Here is a 12,062-nt window from a genome sequence, read left to right on the forward strand (position 1 = left end):
CTTGTTCCTGGGGAGCAGAGACCGACCCCCCCGGCTCCAGCCTCCTTTCAGGCCGTTGCAGAGAGCGATGAGGGCTCCCCTCAGCCTCCTCTTCTCCAGGCTGAGCCCCCCCAGCTCCCCCAGCCGCTCCTCCCCAGCCTTGTGCTCCAGCCCCTGCCCCAGCCTCGCTGCCCGGCTCTGGCCACGCTCCAGCCCCTCCATGGCCGCCTTGGGGTGCGGGGCCCAGCGCTGAGCACAGCATTCGAGGGGCGGCCTCACCAGTGCCCAGCACAGGGGACGATCCCTGCCCTGCTCCTGCTGGCCACACCGTTCCTGATACAAGCCAGGATGCCATTGGCCCTCTTGGCCACCTGGGCACCCTGCTGGCTCATGTCCAGCGGCTGTCGACCAGCACCCCCAGGCCCTTTCCCGCCGGGCAGCTCCCAGCCGCTCCTCCCCACGCCTGCAGCGGTGCCTGGGGTTGTTGTGCCCCAAGGGCAGGACCCGGCCCTGAGCCTTGCTGACCCTCACCCAGTGCAGAGCCCCCCTGCCCTCCAGCAGATCAACGCTCCTGCCCAACGGGGTGTTGGCTGCAAACTGACTGGGGGTGCACTCGATCCCCAAGTCGAGATCATCAAAAAACATATGAAACAGAACAGCAGTTGCACTAAACAACTGTCGCAGGACCCTTCCAACTAACTCCACTATTCCAGGCCTCCCTATTCCACCCTACTTCCCTATTACACTCATATGCCTTCTCCCAGCAAGCACCTCTTAAGCTTCACCGCTCAGAGCTCATGCTAACTCACCGCCACCCAGGCTGCCATCCGCTGCCACGTGCCCGGGACATTTCACCAACTGCCACCTCCTGACCACCTACTCCGACTCCCGTGACTTCAACCGGCCACATCTGCAGGCACCCAGGAGCCGACGTGCCGCAGAAACCCTGCTGCCACCCACCCGTGACTCCAACAACCACGCTGCCGGCGGTGCCCTGGCCCCCAGCCCGAGGCTTCCACTAAGGCTGCTCCCCTGCCAACATCAAGGCAGCCACAACGGCTCCCTCTCCACTATTTCCACTGCCAGCTCCACCACTGCCCCCACACAAGCCCTGCACAAAAAAACAATCATCAGCCACATGGGCAAAGACTTACATTTCAACGTCCTTCCCTGCTGCACCGCTACACATCCGACACGCTCCTTTCCTCATCCACACAATCCTTGTCTTCCAACCTAGAGTGGGACGGGAAGGCAGCTCCTGTCAGTCGCAGAGCCGCCCAGAGCTGCAAGGAGGAAAAATCCTCCCAGCATCGTCGCCGGCCCCGTGGTGGCACTGTCTTGTCCCTTCGTCATCCATCGCTCCCGCTTTCTCTTCCCGCCTCGGGCGTGCTGCAGGGCGAGAGTCCTTGTGCGGGCTCCAGCTGTCCTGCTGCCTACAGCCACCTCCGTGCCACCCCCACACCATCACCTCAGCACCCTTTGGTGCAGAGAACAGACTCACTTGTCTTCATCCAACTCCTCGGTGGCAAGACAGCGCCTTTGGCCCCTTCTCCTTAGCGCCATGAGGATGAGCCCGACGGTGACGGACACAAAGAGGCAGAAGGTCAGAAGCAGCCACAGCTTCAGCGAGCCCTTGCTCCCGACGTCTGCTTCATCTAGGCACAGGAAAGAAAACAACCTCCTTGCGCCCATCCTGGGACACACCACAGGACCCAGACACTTGCTTACACAGCCCTGCTCTGGCAAGCCACCGCCAGAACAGAAATCCCTCGCCCTGGCCCCAGAACCATCTCTTCCCGTGAGAACCCTCACCCCGAGCAGCCGCTGCCCTCGCCGCTCACCATCTCCAGACGCGCTGCTGCTGCTCCCACCCATCGCCCCTGCTTTCTCCTGGCAAGTCGGTGGTTTCCAGCCGGGATGGCAATGGCAGCTCCCTTGGTTATTGCAGACCTGTGTGACAGGCAGGGAGAGACAGGATTTCTAGCCGGCTGCAGAGGACCATACTCGCACATCCTCACTTGCCAGACACTGGGCACAGATGTCAGGGCACCCGGCACTGGGCAAAGCCTCCCGGTGCGCAGCTCGCCCGGGGCTCACACGGCTGGCCCTTTGCCTCAGTCAATGCTGGCTGTCACCTCCCGGGGTGCTGCCTTCTCCCCATCCTTATGGCTTCTTCCAGCTCCCCAGCAGGCTCAGACCCTTTCTGTTTGGCTGATTTACAAAGAGGAGCCGCCTGGCTCCATGAAGGAGTTCTGCTGGAGGTGCTACGCATGCAGCCTCGAGAGAGAGTCCGGCACTTCCACTGCCAAGCCCCCCCCTCAGCTGCTCTTCCCCACAGCCATGACCCGAGACACCACTTTTGCAAGCCACGTCTCTGGAGAGTTGAACAAACCACAAACAACAACGTGCAGCACCGTGACTTACACCGCGATTGTGGCACTTTGTCTTCACCTCACATTTATAGTTCAGGACAGTGGCAGGCACACACTGCTGGTTCAGGCAGATCTACAGGACAAGCACACAGGCAACCCTGGTCAGCCAGCCGGGCGGTTACACACCAGCTCCAACTCAGGAGAGCTGCAGATCTTTCGGGAACCCACAAGGGAGCATCAGGCTTCATGCTAGACCCCGTCTGAAGGGGGGTCACGCCGCCCGTACATCCATCCCGACTCCTTCAGGATGGACACAACAGAAAAGCCGCTGCCCTCGGGGCCCTGACACCGCTACTGCAGCAATACTTTCTACAAGTCCTTCTTCTCCCAAGGGAGCTGCTACACATCAGGGGTTTCCTTACCTTGTGGTCACCACAGACAGTGCCATCGTTCACCAGCATGGGGTCCCTCTCCGTGGGAGGCTTCATGTAGTCTAACGTTACACACAGCGTGTTCTGCACCCGAGCGTAAACCACCGCAGCCTTCTCCTTGGTAAAGGGCTTGGAGCTCGGATATTCACACACGAGCTTCCCACATCGGAGATCCCTGCAAAGGCATCGCGAGCAAAGGATTGACAGCAGCCACCTTCATCCTTCCATTCCAGCTCTGTTGCCAACACCGAGCGAGTGCTTGGAGAACGGACCCCGAATGCCCGATTCCCAGTATGTGGACACGGCACGCTTATGTCCGCCATGGGCCCTTTCCGCATCCCCCCTCCCAGCCCGTGCGCTCACCAGCCCTGCATGGGCCCGTCCAGTGCCCCTGCCCGCCCAGCCCCGGGACGGCACCTTCCTCTCCGCCGACGGGCGGCTGAGCTCAGGGTCCCCATCCGCGCTCCGCCTCTTCCCCGCTGTGGGGCCGGGCTCCCGGCTCCATGGCAGACCACGCTGCGGCCAGAGCACCCCGGCACCCTTGCTACAGCACTTACTTCCACGCACAATGCTGGTAACCACGGTGATCGGAGCCACAGTGTCCCATTCTGTCCCTTTGGCTATTAATTTCTTCGTAGCAGGCCAAAGGCCCGTTCTTGGCACCTGCAAACACATAACGACACCCATGGTCTGTCCAACAGCCCCTCTCCACCTTGGGTTTAGGCATCACCGCTTAGGCCACATGCTACACCCACTACTCGGTGATGCCTGGGGCCACCTGCATGCTCACAGGCATCCAGAGCCTGCTTGCTCTCATGCTCCCTACAGCCTGCTCCAGTGGGATGCCCTGGCTGCCTCCCATCTGCACCCCTGCGTGCCCATCGGCTCCACGCCAGGCTCCCCCGGCATAGCCACAAGACCATCCAGGACATTTCTGGGAATTGCGTCCCAGAGAACGAGAGCATCCGCCTGGCTGGAAAGGACAGCGCTCGCAGCTAGCCAGCCCCATCCTGCACGAGTGTCCCCCACCAACGGCTCTCACCACCGCTTCCAACTACACACCGCTCCTCCATTGCCAGCCTCCCTGGAACAGCACCGGTGCTGCAACACAACGCGTGCACACCTCGCCCTGCGGCCACGAGGCAGACGCTCATTGCGAGCCGTTTCTCCGGGTGCCCAGGACACTCACGACTGCGTTGCACCTGACAGCGTGCCACCAAAGCAGCCCCATGTCTCCTGGCAGATGCGCTGTGCCACCCCAACTTCAGTTACGCCAGTCACAGCCCGGCCAGCTGCCCACCCTTGTCCCTGGACACCCTTCCCGTGGTGCACTCATGGCCTTTTCCACCAGCCCCTCGGCCACTTGCTCTTTCACCCAGCTTAGATCAACTTCCATGAGAGCTCTTCTCTCACCGACACCTCCACTCCGGCTGCGGGGACTCCGTCCCTTGCAAACACCCCCAGCCTAACCCACGCTGTGGCAGCACAGTGATGGACAGACAGCCCAACACGCCTCCTCCCATTCCTCCGTACCTCCTGTCCCTTTTTGCCCACGCACACGAGTTGGGCTGCCAGAGTTTCCCACTTCAGTGCTTCCCTTCCAGGTCTTTGCATTTCCCACACGACAGCCAGCTCCCCTCCTGCAATCCATCACCCTTACCTTGGCCGAAGACCTTCTGACACTGCTTGTCAGCTGTCTGGCATACTCCCTGGTAGCAGAAGGCAGTGTTCCTGCTGCAGGGATGCCCGTCCATGACCCAGAGGTCGGGTGTGCACTGCCCAGAGGTGCCGTTGCAATATTCCTTCAACTCGCACTCGTCCTCGGAGCTGCTTCTACATAACGTGCCTCTTTTCACAAACTAGAGGAAAGAAAATAGATTAGGTTAGATTAGAAGAGAATAGAATTAGAAGAGAATAGAATTGCAATAGAACAGATTAGAACAGAATTAGGAGGAATGCCCAAATGCCTCTTCAACAAACACTGACAGGCTTGGGGCATCGACCACCTCTCTAGGAAGCCTGTTCCAGTGTTTGACCACCCTCTCGGTAAAGAAATGCTTCCTCACGTCCAGTCTAAACCTCCCCTGGTGCAGCTTTGAACCATTCGCACTCATCCTGTCCCTGGATCCCAGGGAGAAGAGCTCAGCACCTCCCTCTCCACGTCCCCTCCTCGGGAAGCTGCAGAGAGCAACGAGGTCGCCCCTCAGCCTCCTTTTCTCCAACCTAGACAGACCCGGAGGCCTCAGCCGCCCCTCCCAGCACATTCCTTCCAGGCTGTCACCAGCTTTGGTGCCCTCCTCTGGACGCATTTGAGGACCTGAACATCCTTCTGAAACGGTGGAGCCCAGCACTGCACAGAGTGCTCAGGGTGAGGCCACACCAGCGCTGAATACAGCGGGATAACGGCCTCTCTTGACCGGCTGGCTGTGCGGCATTTGATGCCCCCAGGATGCGGTTTGCCCTCTGGGCTGCACACTCCTGGCTCCTGGTGAGCTCGCTGCCGACCAGCACCCCCTGCTTCCACCACGCGGCTTCCAGCTGCCTGGAATCGAGGCCCGTAAGGGAGAGATTTCAGACCAACCGCTCCGTCCGCCGTTTTCGACGACTGCATCAACCAGCGACACAAACAAAAGGACCCCCAAAGCCTTGCTCACGGTAACACCAGCTGGCCTGATGCACACAACGTGGAGAGCAAATACCGTCCAGAAAACACAGTGGCTCTCCCCCAGAAAGAGAAGTCTCAGGTCCTCTGGCTCCCGAGCACACTGCACCCTGTCCTCTCTGTACAGTTGCAAGACCAAAGCTGCCAGTACTTTGGGGCCCCAGCTGCAGCCCCCCCAAACTCCTGCACACCACAAGACCGCTGGCACCCGCATGGCCCGATGCAGCGCGATTCTGGTGTGCGGATTTCCACTCGCCCTGCCTTTGCTCCAGCTCCCGTGGCCCCGGCTCGCTCCTCCGCCCTGCCGCCCTCCCCTGCAGCCTGCGCGGCTCTTGGCGACAGGGCAGACGTGCCACCACTGACAGGAGTCGCCCGGCCCCGAGCACCCTGCGCTGCCCAGCTGGGAAGGCCAAACGCCGCTACGAGCCTCACATGTGGCCATAAAGTCGGCATCTCCTTCACCTCGGGACTTTGGGAGCAGGCACGGTACCTGCCCCCTAAAAATACTTTCCTGGGACACAGGCCCCTAACTGGCACCCGCACTTCACAGCGCTCACTTCACTTTCCAACGCTTGCTGACCCTCTGCATCAACGCACTAGCAAGTACCGTCGGCCGGAGGCACAGTCCCCGTTTTTCCCCCTTGAGTCCCGTTACATTCCCGTTTCACATCAGGCATGTAAGCGAGCGATGCCGGCGCGGGGGCTATCCCTAGGGACCGCAGCCTGCCCGCTCCCGCCGCGTGGCTTACCCGGCATTTCCGGCAGCACGGTCCCGACAGGCACTGCACCCCTCTCCTCATCCTGCAGCCAGTGGTGCAGCACGGGTCGCGCTGGCATTCCTGGACATGACCAGTGGGGACAGTCAGGTGAGGTTCCCTTCTCCCAAGGACAAGGGAACAAGCCAGAGAGCTTGGCCCTTCCCTCCGGCAGCCCCCGTCATCCGAGGCAGCCATCTCCCAGGCATTCCAGCAGCGCCCGGGGTCCCGGGGCAGAGCCCCTCTGCCACACTGGCTGCCCCCAGCCATCAACGCTCCCACGGCAAGACCGTATTTTCCATCCTCACAACCATGCACGCTCGATGCCAGGGGGAGACATTGCCAGGGCTGGCAGCACTTGCGGGGACAGAGATTGCTTGCAGATGTGTGCACATGGCTGCACCCAGGTTGGCACAAAAGTGGGGGGGCTTCTAGCAAAACGGAGGAGTTCATCCGCTGCTCCAGTTCTCCTCTGCAACAGGAGTACTGCTGCTCTACCAGACCTTCCCCGCTGCCTCCGCCCTGCCAGCAAACCACACGGCCGCTACAGCACCCCTGCCTTTTTGGCAGGCTGCAGTCACAGAGTTTCTCCCCAGAGCATCACCACGTGCCACGCTGCTGTGCAAAACTGCTTCCCCAGTGGTATCTGCAGCAGGGCGCCTTGGCAGGTCCCCGGGGTAATCCTCCCAGCGCCGTTTCAGGTGGTGTACCTGCAGCGGGGGGCTGCGGGCAGCCCCTCTCTACAGCTACAACCGCTTACAAACTCCCTCCATCCACCCATCATCACCAACACCACACAACGGCCCTCTGTGACGGCCGCTTCAGACATGGTGGCAAGCGTCTGCATGGCTTTAGGGTTCCATAAAGCCTTGGGCCCTCCCTGCCCTGCACAGAGGTCTGGAGGGTACGGGAGGGATTCACACCTCTCTTGGGATTGCTCTTTCCCCTCGGGACACGCGGCTCGGCTCTTTGCGCTGTCCCGAGGCTCCACAACTAACTAACCTCTACTGAACCGCAGTCACAAGCCTCTCCCTGCTCCACCACTTTGTTGCCGCACACAGGAGCTTTATATGCTGCATCCATAGCTGGCCTGTTCAGCAGGCACTGCCCTTCTCCAGCGGCGAGAAAACGCTGAAAGTCTCTTACGCTGCAGCTGCTGAAGGCTTTCACGCCAGCCGAGTGTCTGCAAGGCAGAGGACAGGGCTGCTGTTACCATAATCTGCAGTTGGGGCCCTTCCCGCCCGCAGAAGGCGTCGGTAACGCGGGGTGGCTGCTCTCCGCTGCGGTCGCCCCCAGGAGCTGCCCGCTGTCTGCCCCCTGCGCCCCTGCCCGCTCCTGCACACGTCCCCTGCTCTGCCCCTCGCAGGCGGCGGCGCACAGACGGGCACCGTGCACGCCCGCTGGGAGCGCGCCCCACTTGGGCCATCACACCGCAACCGGGCGCCGAGGGGGCAGGGGGAGCCTTACGCCCAGCTGGCCTGCATTATGCAGGCGGCTCCTGCGCAGCGACAGCTCCTGGGATCGTCGTACGCCATCCCCAGGCTGAGCCCCAGCAGCCGGGCCACGACGACTGCGAACGCCTCCAGCGTCATAGCCCTCCGGTACTGCAAGGGGGACAAGGACTGGCCTCAGCCCGCCGGCACTGCCGTACCCAAGCGCCTTCCCTCGGGGCTCTGGCGGGCTGCTGGGCGTAAGGGCTCCTGCACCGACAGCCCGGGGGCACCCGGTCTGCACCCCCCAGCACCTCTGCTGCATGTCTGGCGGGGCTCCGCTCCCACCTGGAGCTCCTCGGCCTCGGGCTGCGTGCGGGGCTCAGCTCCTGAGGCACCGCTCGCCACCTTACCTACAGGCACGGGAGGTTATGGGGACAGCCAGCTCAGTGGTACCGTACCAAGGCAACCCCTCCAGCATGGTTTCTGAGACACAGCTTCCTCGCAGAAGATGCCCCCACGTAATGGGACTGGTCCCTGTAACTGGGGAACAGAGCAGACCCAGTCCGACACACCGTATAGCGGCACCTTCCTTTCGTTTCCACACTAACACAGCCATCCTCGTCTTACACAAATAGAAACGTTATGTCCTGCAGCCGCAACACACGATGCACATTTTTCCACTGCAAAAATCTCTGCAGCAACTCCTCAGCATCTCCCGTGGTTGGGATTTTGTTCTTTTCCGTCCAAAACTCCAGAGAAGACAGTACTATTGTCAGATTGAGGCGAGCAAACATCTGGAGGCAGACAGACAGACACCACGGCTGGTCCACAGCGCCCTGCTGCTCCGCGGCCTCCCGCTTGCTTTAGCTACGGGGCCTTATCCATACCGCTCCCCCACCCTTCCCACGCGCCTTCGGGATGCGACCAAAAGCAACTTACGCTGTTCACATAGCTGAAGAGCTGCACTATCTTGGCCGTCACGGCATCCTTGTCTGCTCCCATATAGTCATACTGGAAGGCGACAAACGCCAGAGCACGTCAGGGCACCGTGCAAGGCAAACTCTCCGAGAGCGCTGGCTGTGGTCCCTGCCACAACGAACTCTTGTCCGTGCCCGAGGGAGTTCGTTCCCGTTGCGCGAGGGCTCTCAAGCCTCGTGCAAATTGCCCTTGACATTGCTACGGACTTGCTGCGCGCAGAAGTTTTTTCTAGAGGCAGCGATTTACAGCAGAGAGGATGCAAAGACTTACCAGAGCCTTGTCCAAAACTGCGTGCGTTTCCAGATACCGGGGGGATCTACTGACAGCTTGCTTACTCTTTAGGAAAATCAAATAACAAAACAAACTAAGCAACAAAACACCCCCTGCACACATTAGGGCAGAGCTGCTGCAGTTTGTAGCAGCTCTGCAAAGGAGACCTTTGGGTCCTCCGTCAGTTCCTGCGCTTCGTGGCCATTTGGAGCTGTAGAACAGCCACAGACTCCCAGGAAAACCATCCTCACATCGTCTACAACGTGACATCCTCAGCCACGGATTCCAGACATATTTACAACAACAGACATTTTGGCAAGGCCACAGACCAATGGAAAAAAGGCAAGAGAGTGCAGAGGCAAACCTTGAATCCTTCCTATTCGCAGCAGCTCTGAACGCGGCCACCCAGCAGCACCACACACCAGCCGCCTGCCGGGACCACTGCCCCCCCGGCTCTGCACGCTGCCGCTGCCTTTGGCCCACCAGGTTAAGTTCCAGCGAAGGAACGTGCCCTCGATTGCCTGGCTCTCTTCCACCCCGTTAATAAGCAGGCAAGAGTCGACTCTGGCATGATAACTGCTGCCAAGAAATCCCCGTCCTGCTCGCCCAGCCGTGGACCACCCTCACAGCTCCCACCCATCGCAGGCAGAGACCTCATCCTTCGCACAGACGAGTTCTGAAGCCCTTTAGCATCTGCGGTACCAAATCAACTCAGAAACACACTGTTGCACAAACTGAGGCACCCTTTGGCTACCGGTTTCCCAAAGACCAACCGGCCAGGAGGCGTACTCACTGCTGTTGCGTCCTCCGGCTTCCGCGACACCTCCCCAGTCCAGGCAAGAGAGCTGTTTTCTGCAAACAGCCGACTCTCTCCGTTTTCGTTCCACATTGGGTACACGAGATGCTGATACCCGGCTGCAGCCTCCAGAGGCTTGATCCCGTAGCTGGCATTCGCGAGCTGCAGGATCCCACTGGAAAGCAAAGGTGCGGAGCGGCAGGAATGGCTCCTCCGCCACCCTGGGACGACGCCGGCAGCGCCCGGCGCTTGGCTGACGCCTGTCCCCCAGGCGAAAGCAACCGCTTTACCTCAGGCCGGAGCAGGTGCTAAGTGCCACGAGCGAAATGGGGAAACCCTCGACGTAGCCTTCGTAGAAGCAGTCGCGCTGGAAGGAGTAAAGCCGTATCAACGGCTCGGTGCCTTCTCCCGAGCCCTGGGGAGCGCCGCTGCGTGCGAGGCACCAGACCTTGCTACCGCCTGTGCCGCGGTCCCCGTCCCCGCAGAGGACGGGCACGCAACGCGTGTGGGGAGGAGCACGGCACTGCGGCCTCCTCTGGGAAGGGACACCTGCACTGGCCCCCGCTCGGTCTTTGTCCCTTCCTCAGCTCCCTACCGTCCTCGGCAACCCGTTACGCTCCCGTGTCAGCCCTCGCTGCGGCGGGGTGCGAGCCGATGCGTGCCCTCAGTGTGGCTGTCCTCCCAAACGCTGGGCTGGCTGGGTGACGCGGCCATTCGCCTGGCAGCAGCCGTAGCCCCCCAGGTAGCCCGCGCCCACACGCTGCAGGGCGAGCTCCACCGTGGGACGTGGGATCGCTTGCGTTGCTGCACCAGATACAGGCTGAGCCCACACCCCTGCCCCTCTGCAAAACCCCTGGCTGGCGGCTGCCCGCCTTCCTCCAGCCACACGCTACCGACCACGTCGATGTTTGAGCACTGCTGGCTTGGCCACCCGTGGTCCCAGCGCGGGGGTTTGGTGCCTTGAGAAAATTCCTGCTGGCACCGTGGCGGGGGAGAGCTGGGCTGTGCAGAGCACTGCTGTGGAGGGGAATCTCCTCTGCACCTTCCTCCTGGAGCACTTCCACGGCTACTCTGTTCTCGGAGACGTTGGCTACAGCATACGGGACGGGACTATTACCTCGATATGTGCCAGTTCGGATTTCGCAAGCCCCCCTCGGCCATCGGTATAGATCCGGAAATCCTCCGGCAAAAACACTCTACACACAGAACAGAGATGACGCCCGCGCAGTCGGCACCGTGGCCACGCGTGGTGGCCACCGCACGAGGCAGTGGCCCTGCCCGCTTCCCGCCCGTGACCCTGCACAGCCCCGGGGGCTGCAGAGGGGCCGGGGGGCCGCGCTGCCTGCCGCACCCCACTTACTGCTGCCGCAGGCGCACGGGGCGCGGGGTCCCCTCGATGGGGATGATGTAGGTCCGGGCGTGCTGCCCGCGGGGAGAGGAGCGTTAGGGGCCGGCGCAGCTGGGGAGCGGGGCCGAGGCGGGTCCCGGGCTCCCACCTACCTGCGGGCCACCGCCGCCCGCCGCCGCCAGCCACGGCCCCAGCGCGGCCAGCAGCCCCAGCGGCCGCAGCAGCCCCAGCGGCCCCAGCCCGGCCCGCATCGCCCCGCCAACGGCCCAACGGCCCGGCCCGGCGCGGCCCCGCCGGCCCCGCACACAGGCGCCGAGACGCGGCTCCACCCAACGCCTTTATTTTAGCGCCCGCGGGGCGGCCCCGGCTTCGTGCCCGGCTCCGGCTCCGGCCCCGGCTCCGTGCCCGGCTCCGTGTCCGAGTCCGGGCCGTCGCTGCCCTCCTCGGCGGCGGGGCTGCGCGGGGGGAGACCCGGAGCGGTGCCTCAGCCCCGGCCCCGCCAGCCCCGCTGACCCCGTGTCCCGAGCCAGCCCCGCTGTCCCCCGAGCCAGCCCCGCTGTCCGGCCATGTCCTGAGCCAGCCCCGCTGTCCCCCGAGCCAGCCCCGCTGTCCGGCCATGTCCTGAGCCAGCCCCGCTGTCCCCCGAGCCAGCCCCGCTGACCCCGTGTCCCGAGCCAGCCCCGCTGCCCCCATGCCCTGAGCCAACCCTGCTGTCCCCCGAGCCAGCCCCGCTGACCCCGTGTCCCGAGCCAGCCCCACTGTCCCCCGAGCCAGCCCCGCTGCCCGCCATGTCCTGAGCCAGCCCCGCTGCCCGCCGAGCCAGCCCCGCTGTCCCCTGTGCCGCAAGCCAGCCTCACTGTCCCCCAAGCCAGCCCCGCTGCCCCCCGTGCCCCGAGCCAGCCCCGCTGCGCCCCATGCCCCGCTGCCCCCGAGCGTCGTCTGCCACCCGCGCTCCTCCTCCGCATCAGAGCGAGCTGCGCCTCTCCGCTTTTACTGGGGCCTGCAGCTTCACTTGTATCCTACTTTCCCCCGTTTGCA

The 12,062-nt window shown here is 62.7% G+C and overlaps 1 protein-coding gene across 1 annotated transcript; it reads right to left on the reverse strand.

Moving 5' to 3' along the window:
* Positions 1-1,160: 1,160 nt before the first annotated feature.
* LOC309601699 (disintegrin and metalloproteinase domain-containing protein 2-like) lies at positions 1,161-11,275 on the reverse strand (the record flags this gene model as incomplete). The annotated part of the gene is made up of 19 exons (XM_082334866.1): positions 1,161-1,212; positions 1,481-1,634; positions 1,821-1,929; positions 2,404-2,484; positions 2,774-2,957; positions 3,340-3,445; positions 4,443-4,641; positions 6,194-6,283; positions 7,202-7,382; positions 7,667-7,803; positions 8,091-8,172; positions 8,260-8,426; positions 8,572-8,643; positions 8,881-8,946; positions 9,674-9,851; positions 9,967-10,043; positions 10,794-10,872; positions 11,037-11,098; positions 11,177-11,275. 19 exons carry the CDS (start codon positions 11,273-11,275, stop codon positions 1,161-1,163), a joined length of 2,175 nt encoding a protein of 724 aa, XP_082190992.1.
* Between the last annotated feature and the right edge of the window lie 787 nt (positions 11,276-12,062).

This window comes from Platalea leucorodia (genome assembly GCF_965183815.1).
Source record: "Platalea leucorodia genome assembly, chromosome: W".
In the NCBI taxonomy this organism is placed as follows: domain Eukaryota; kingdom Metazoa; phylum Chordata; class Aves; order Pelecaniformes; family Threskiornithidae; genus Platalea; species Platalea leucorodia.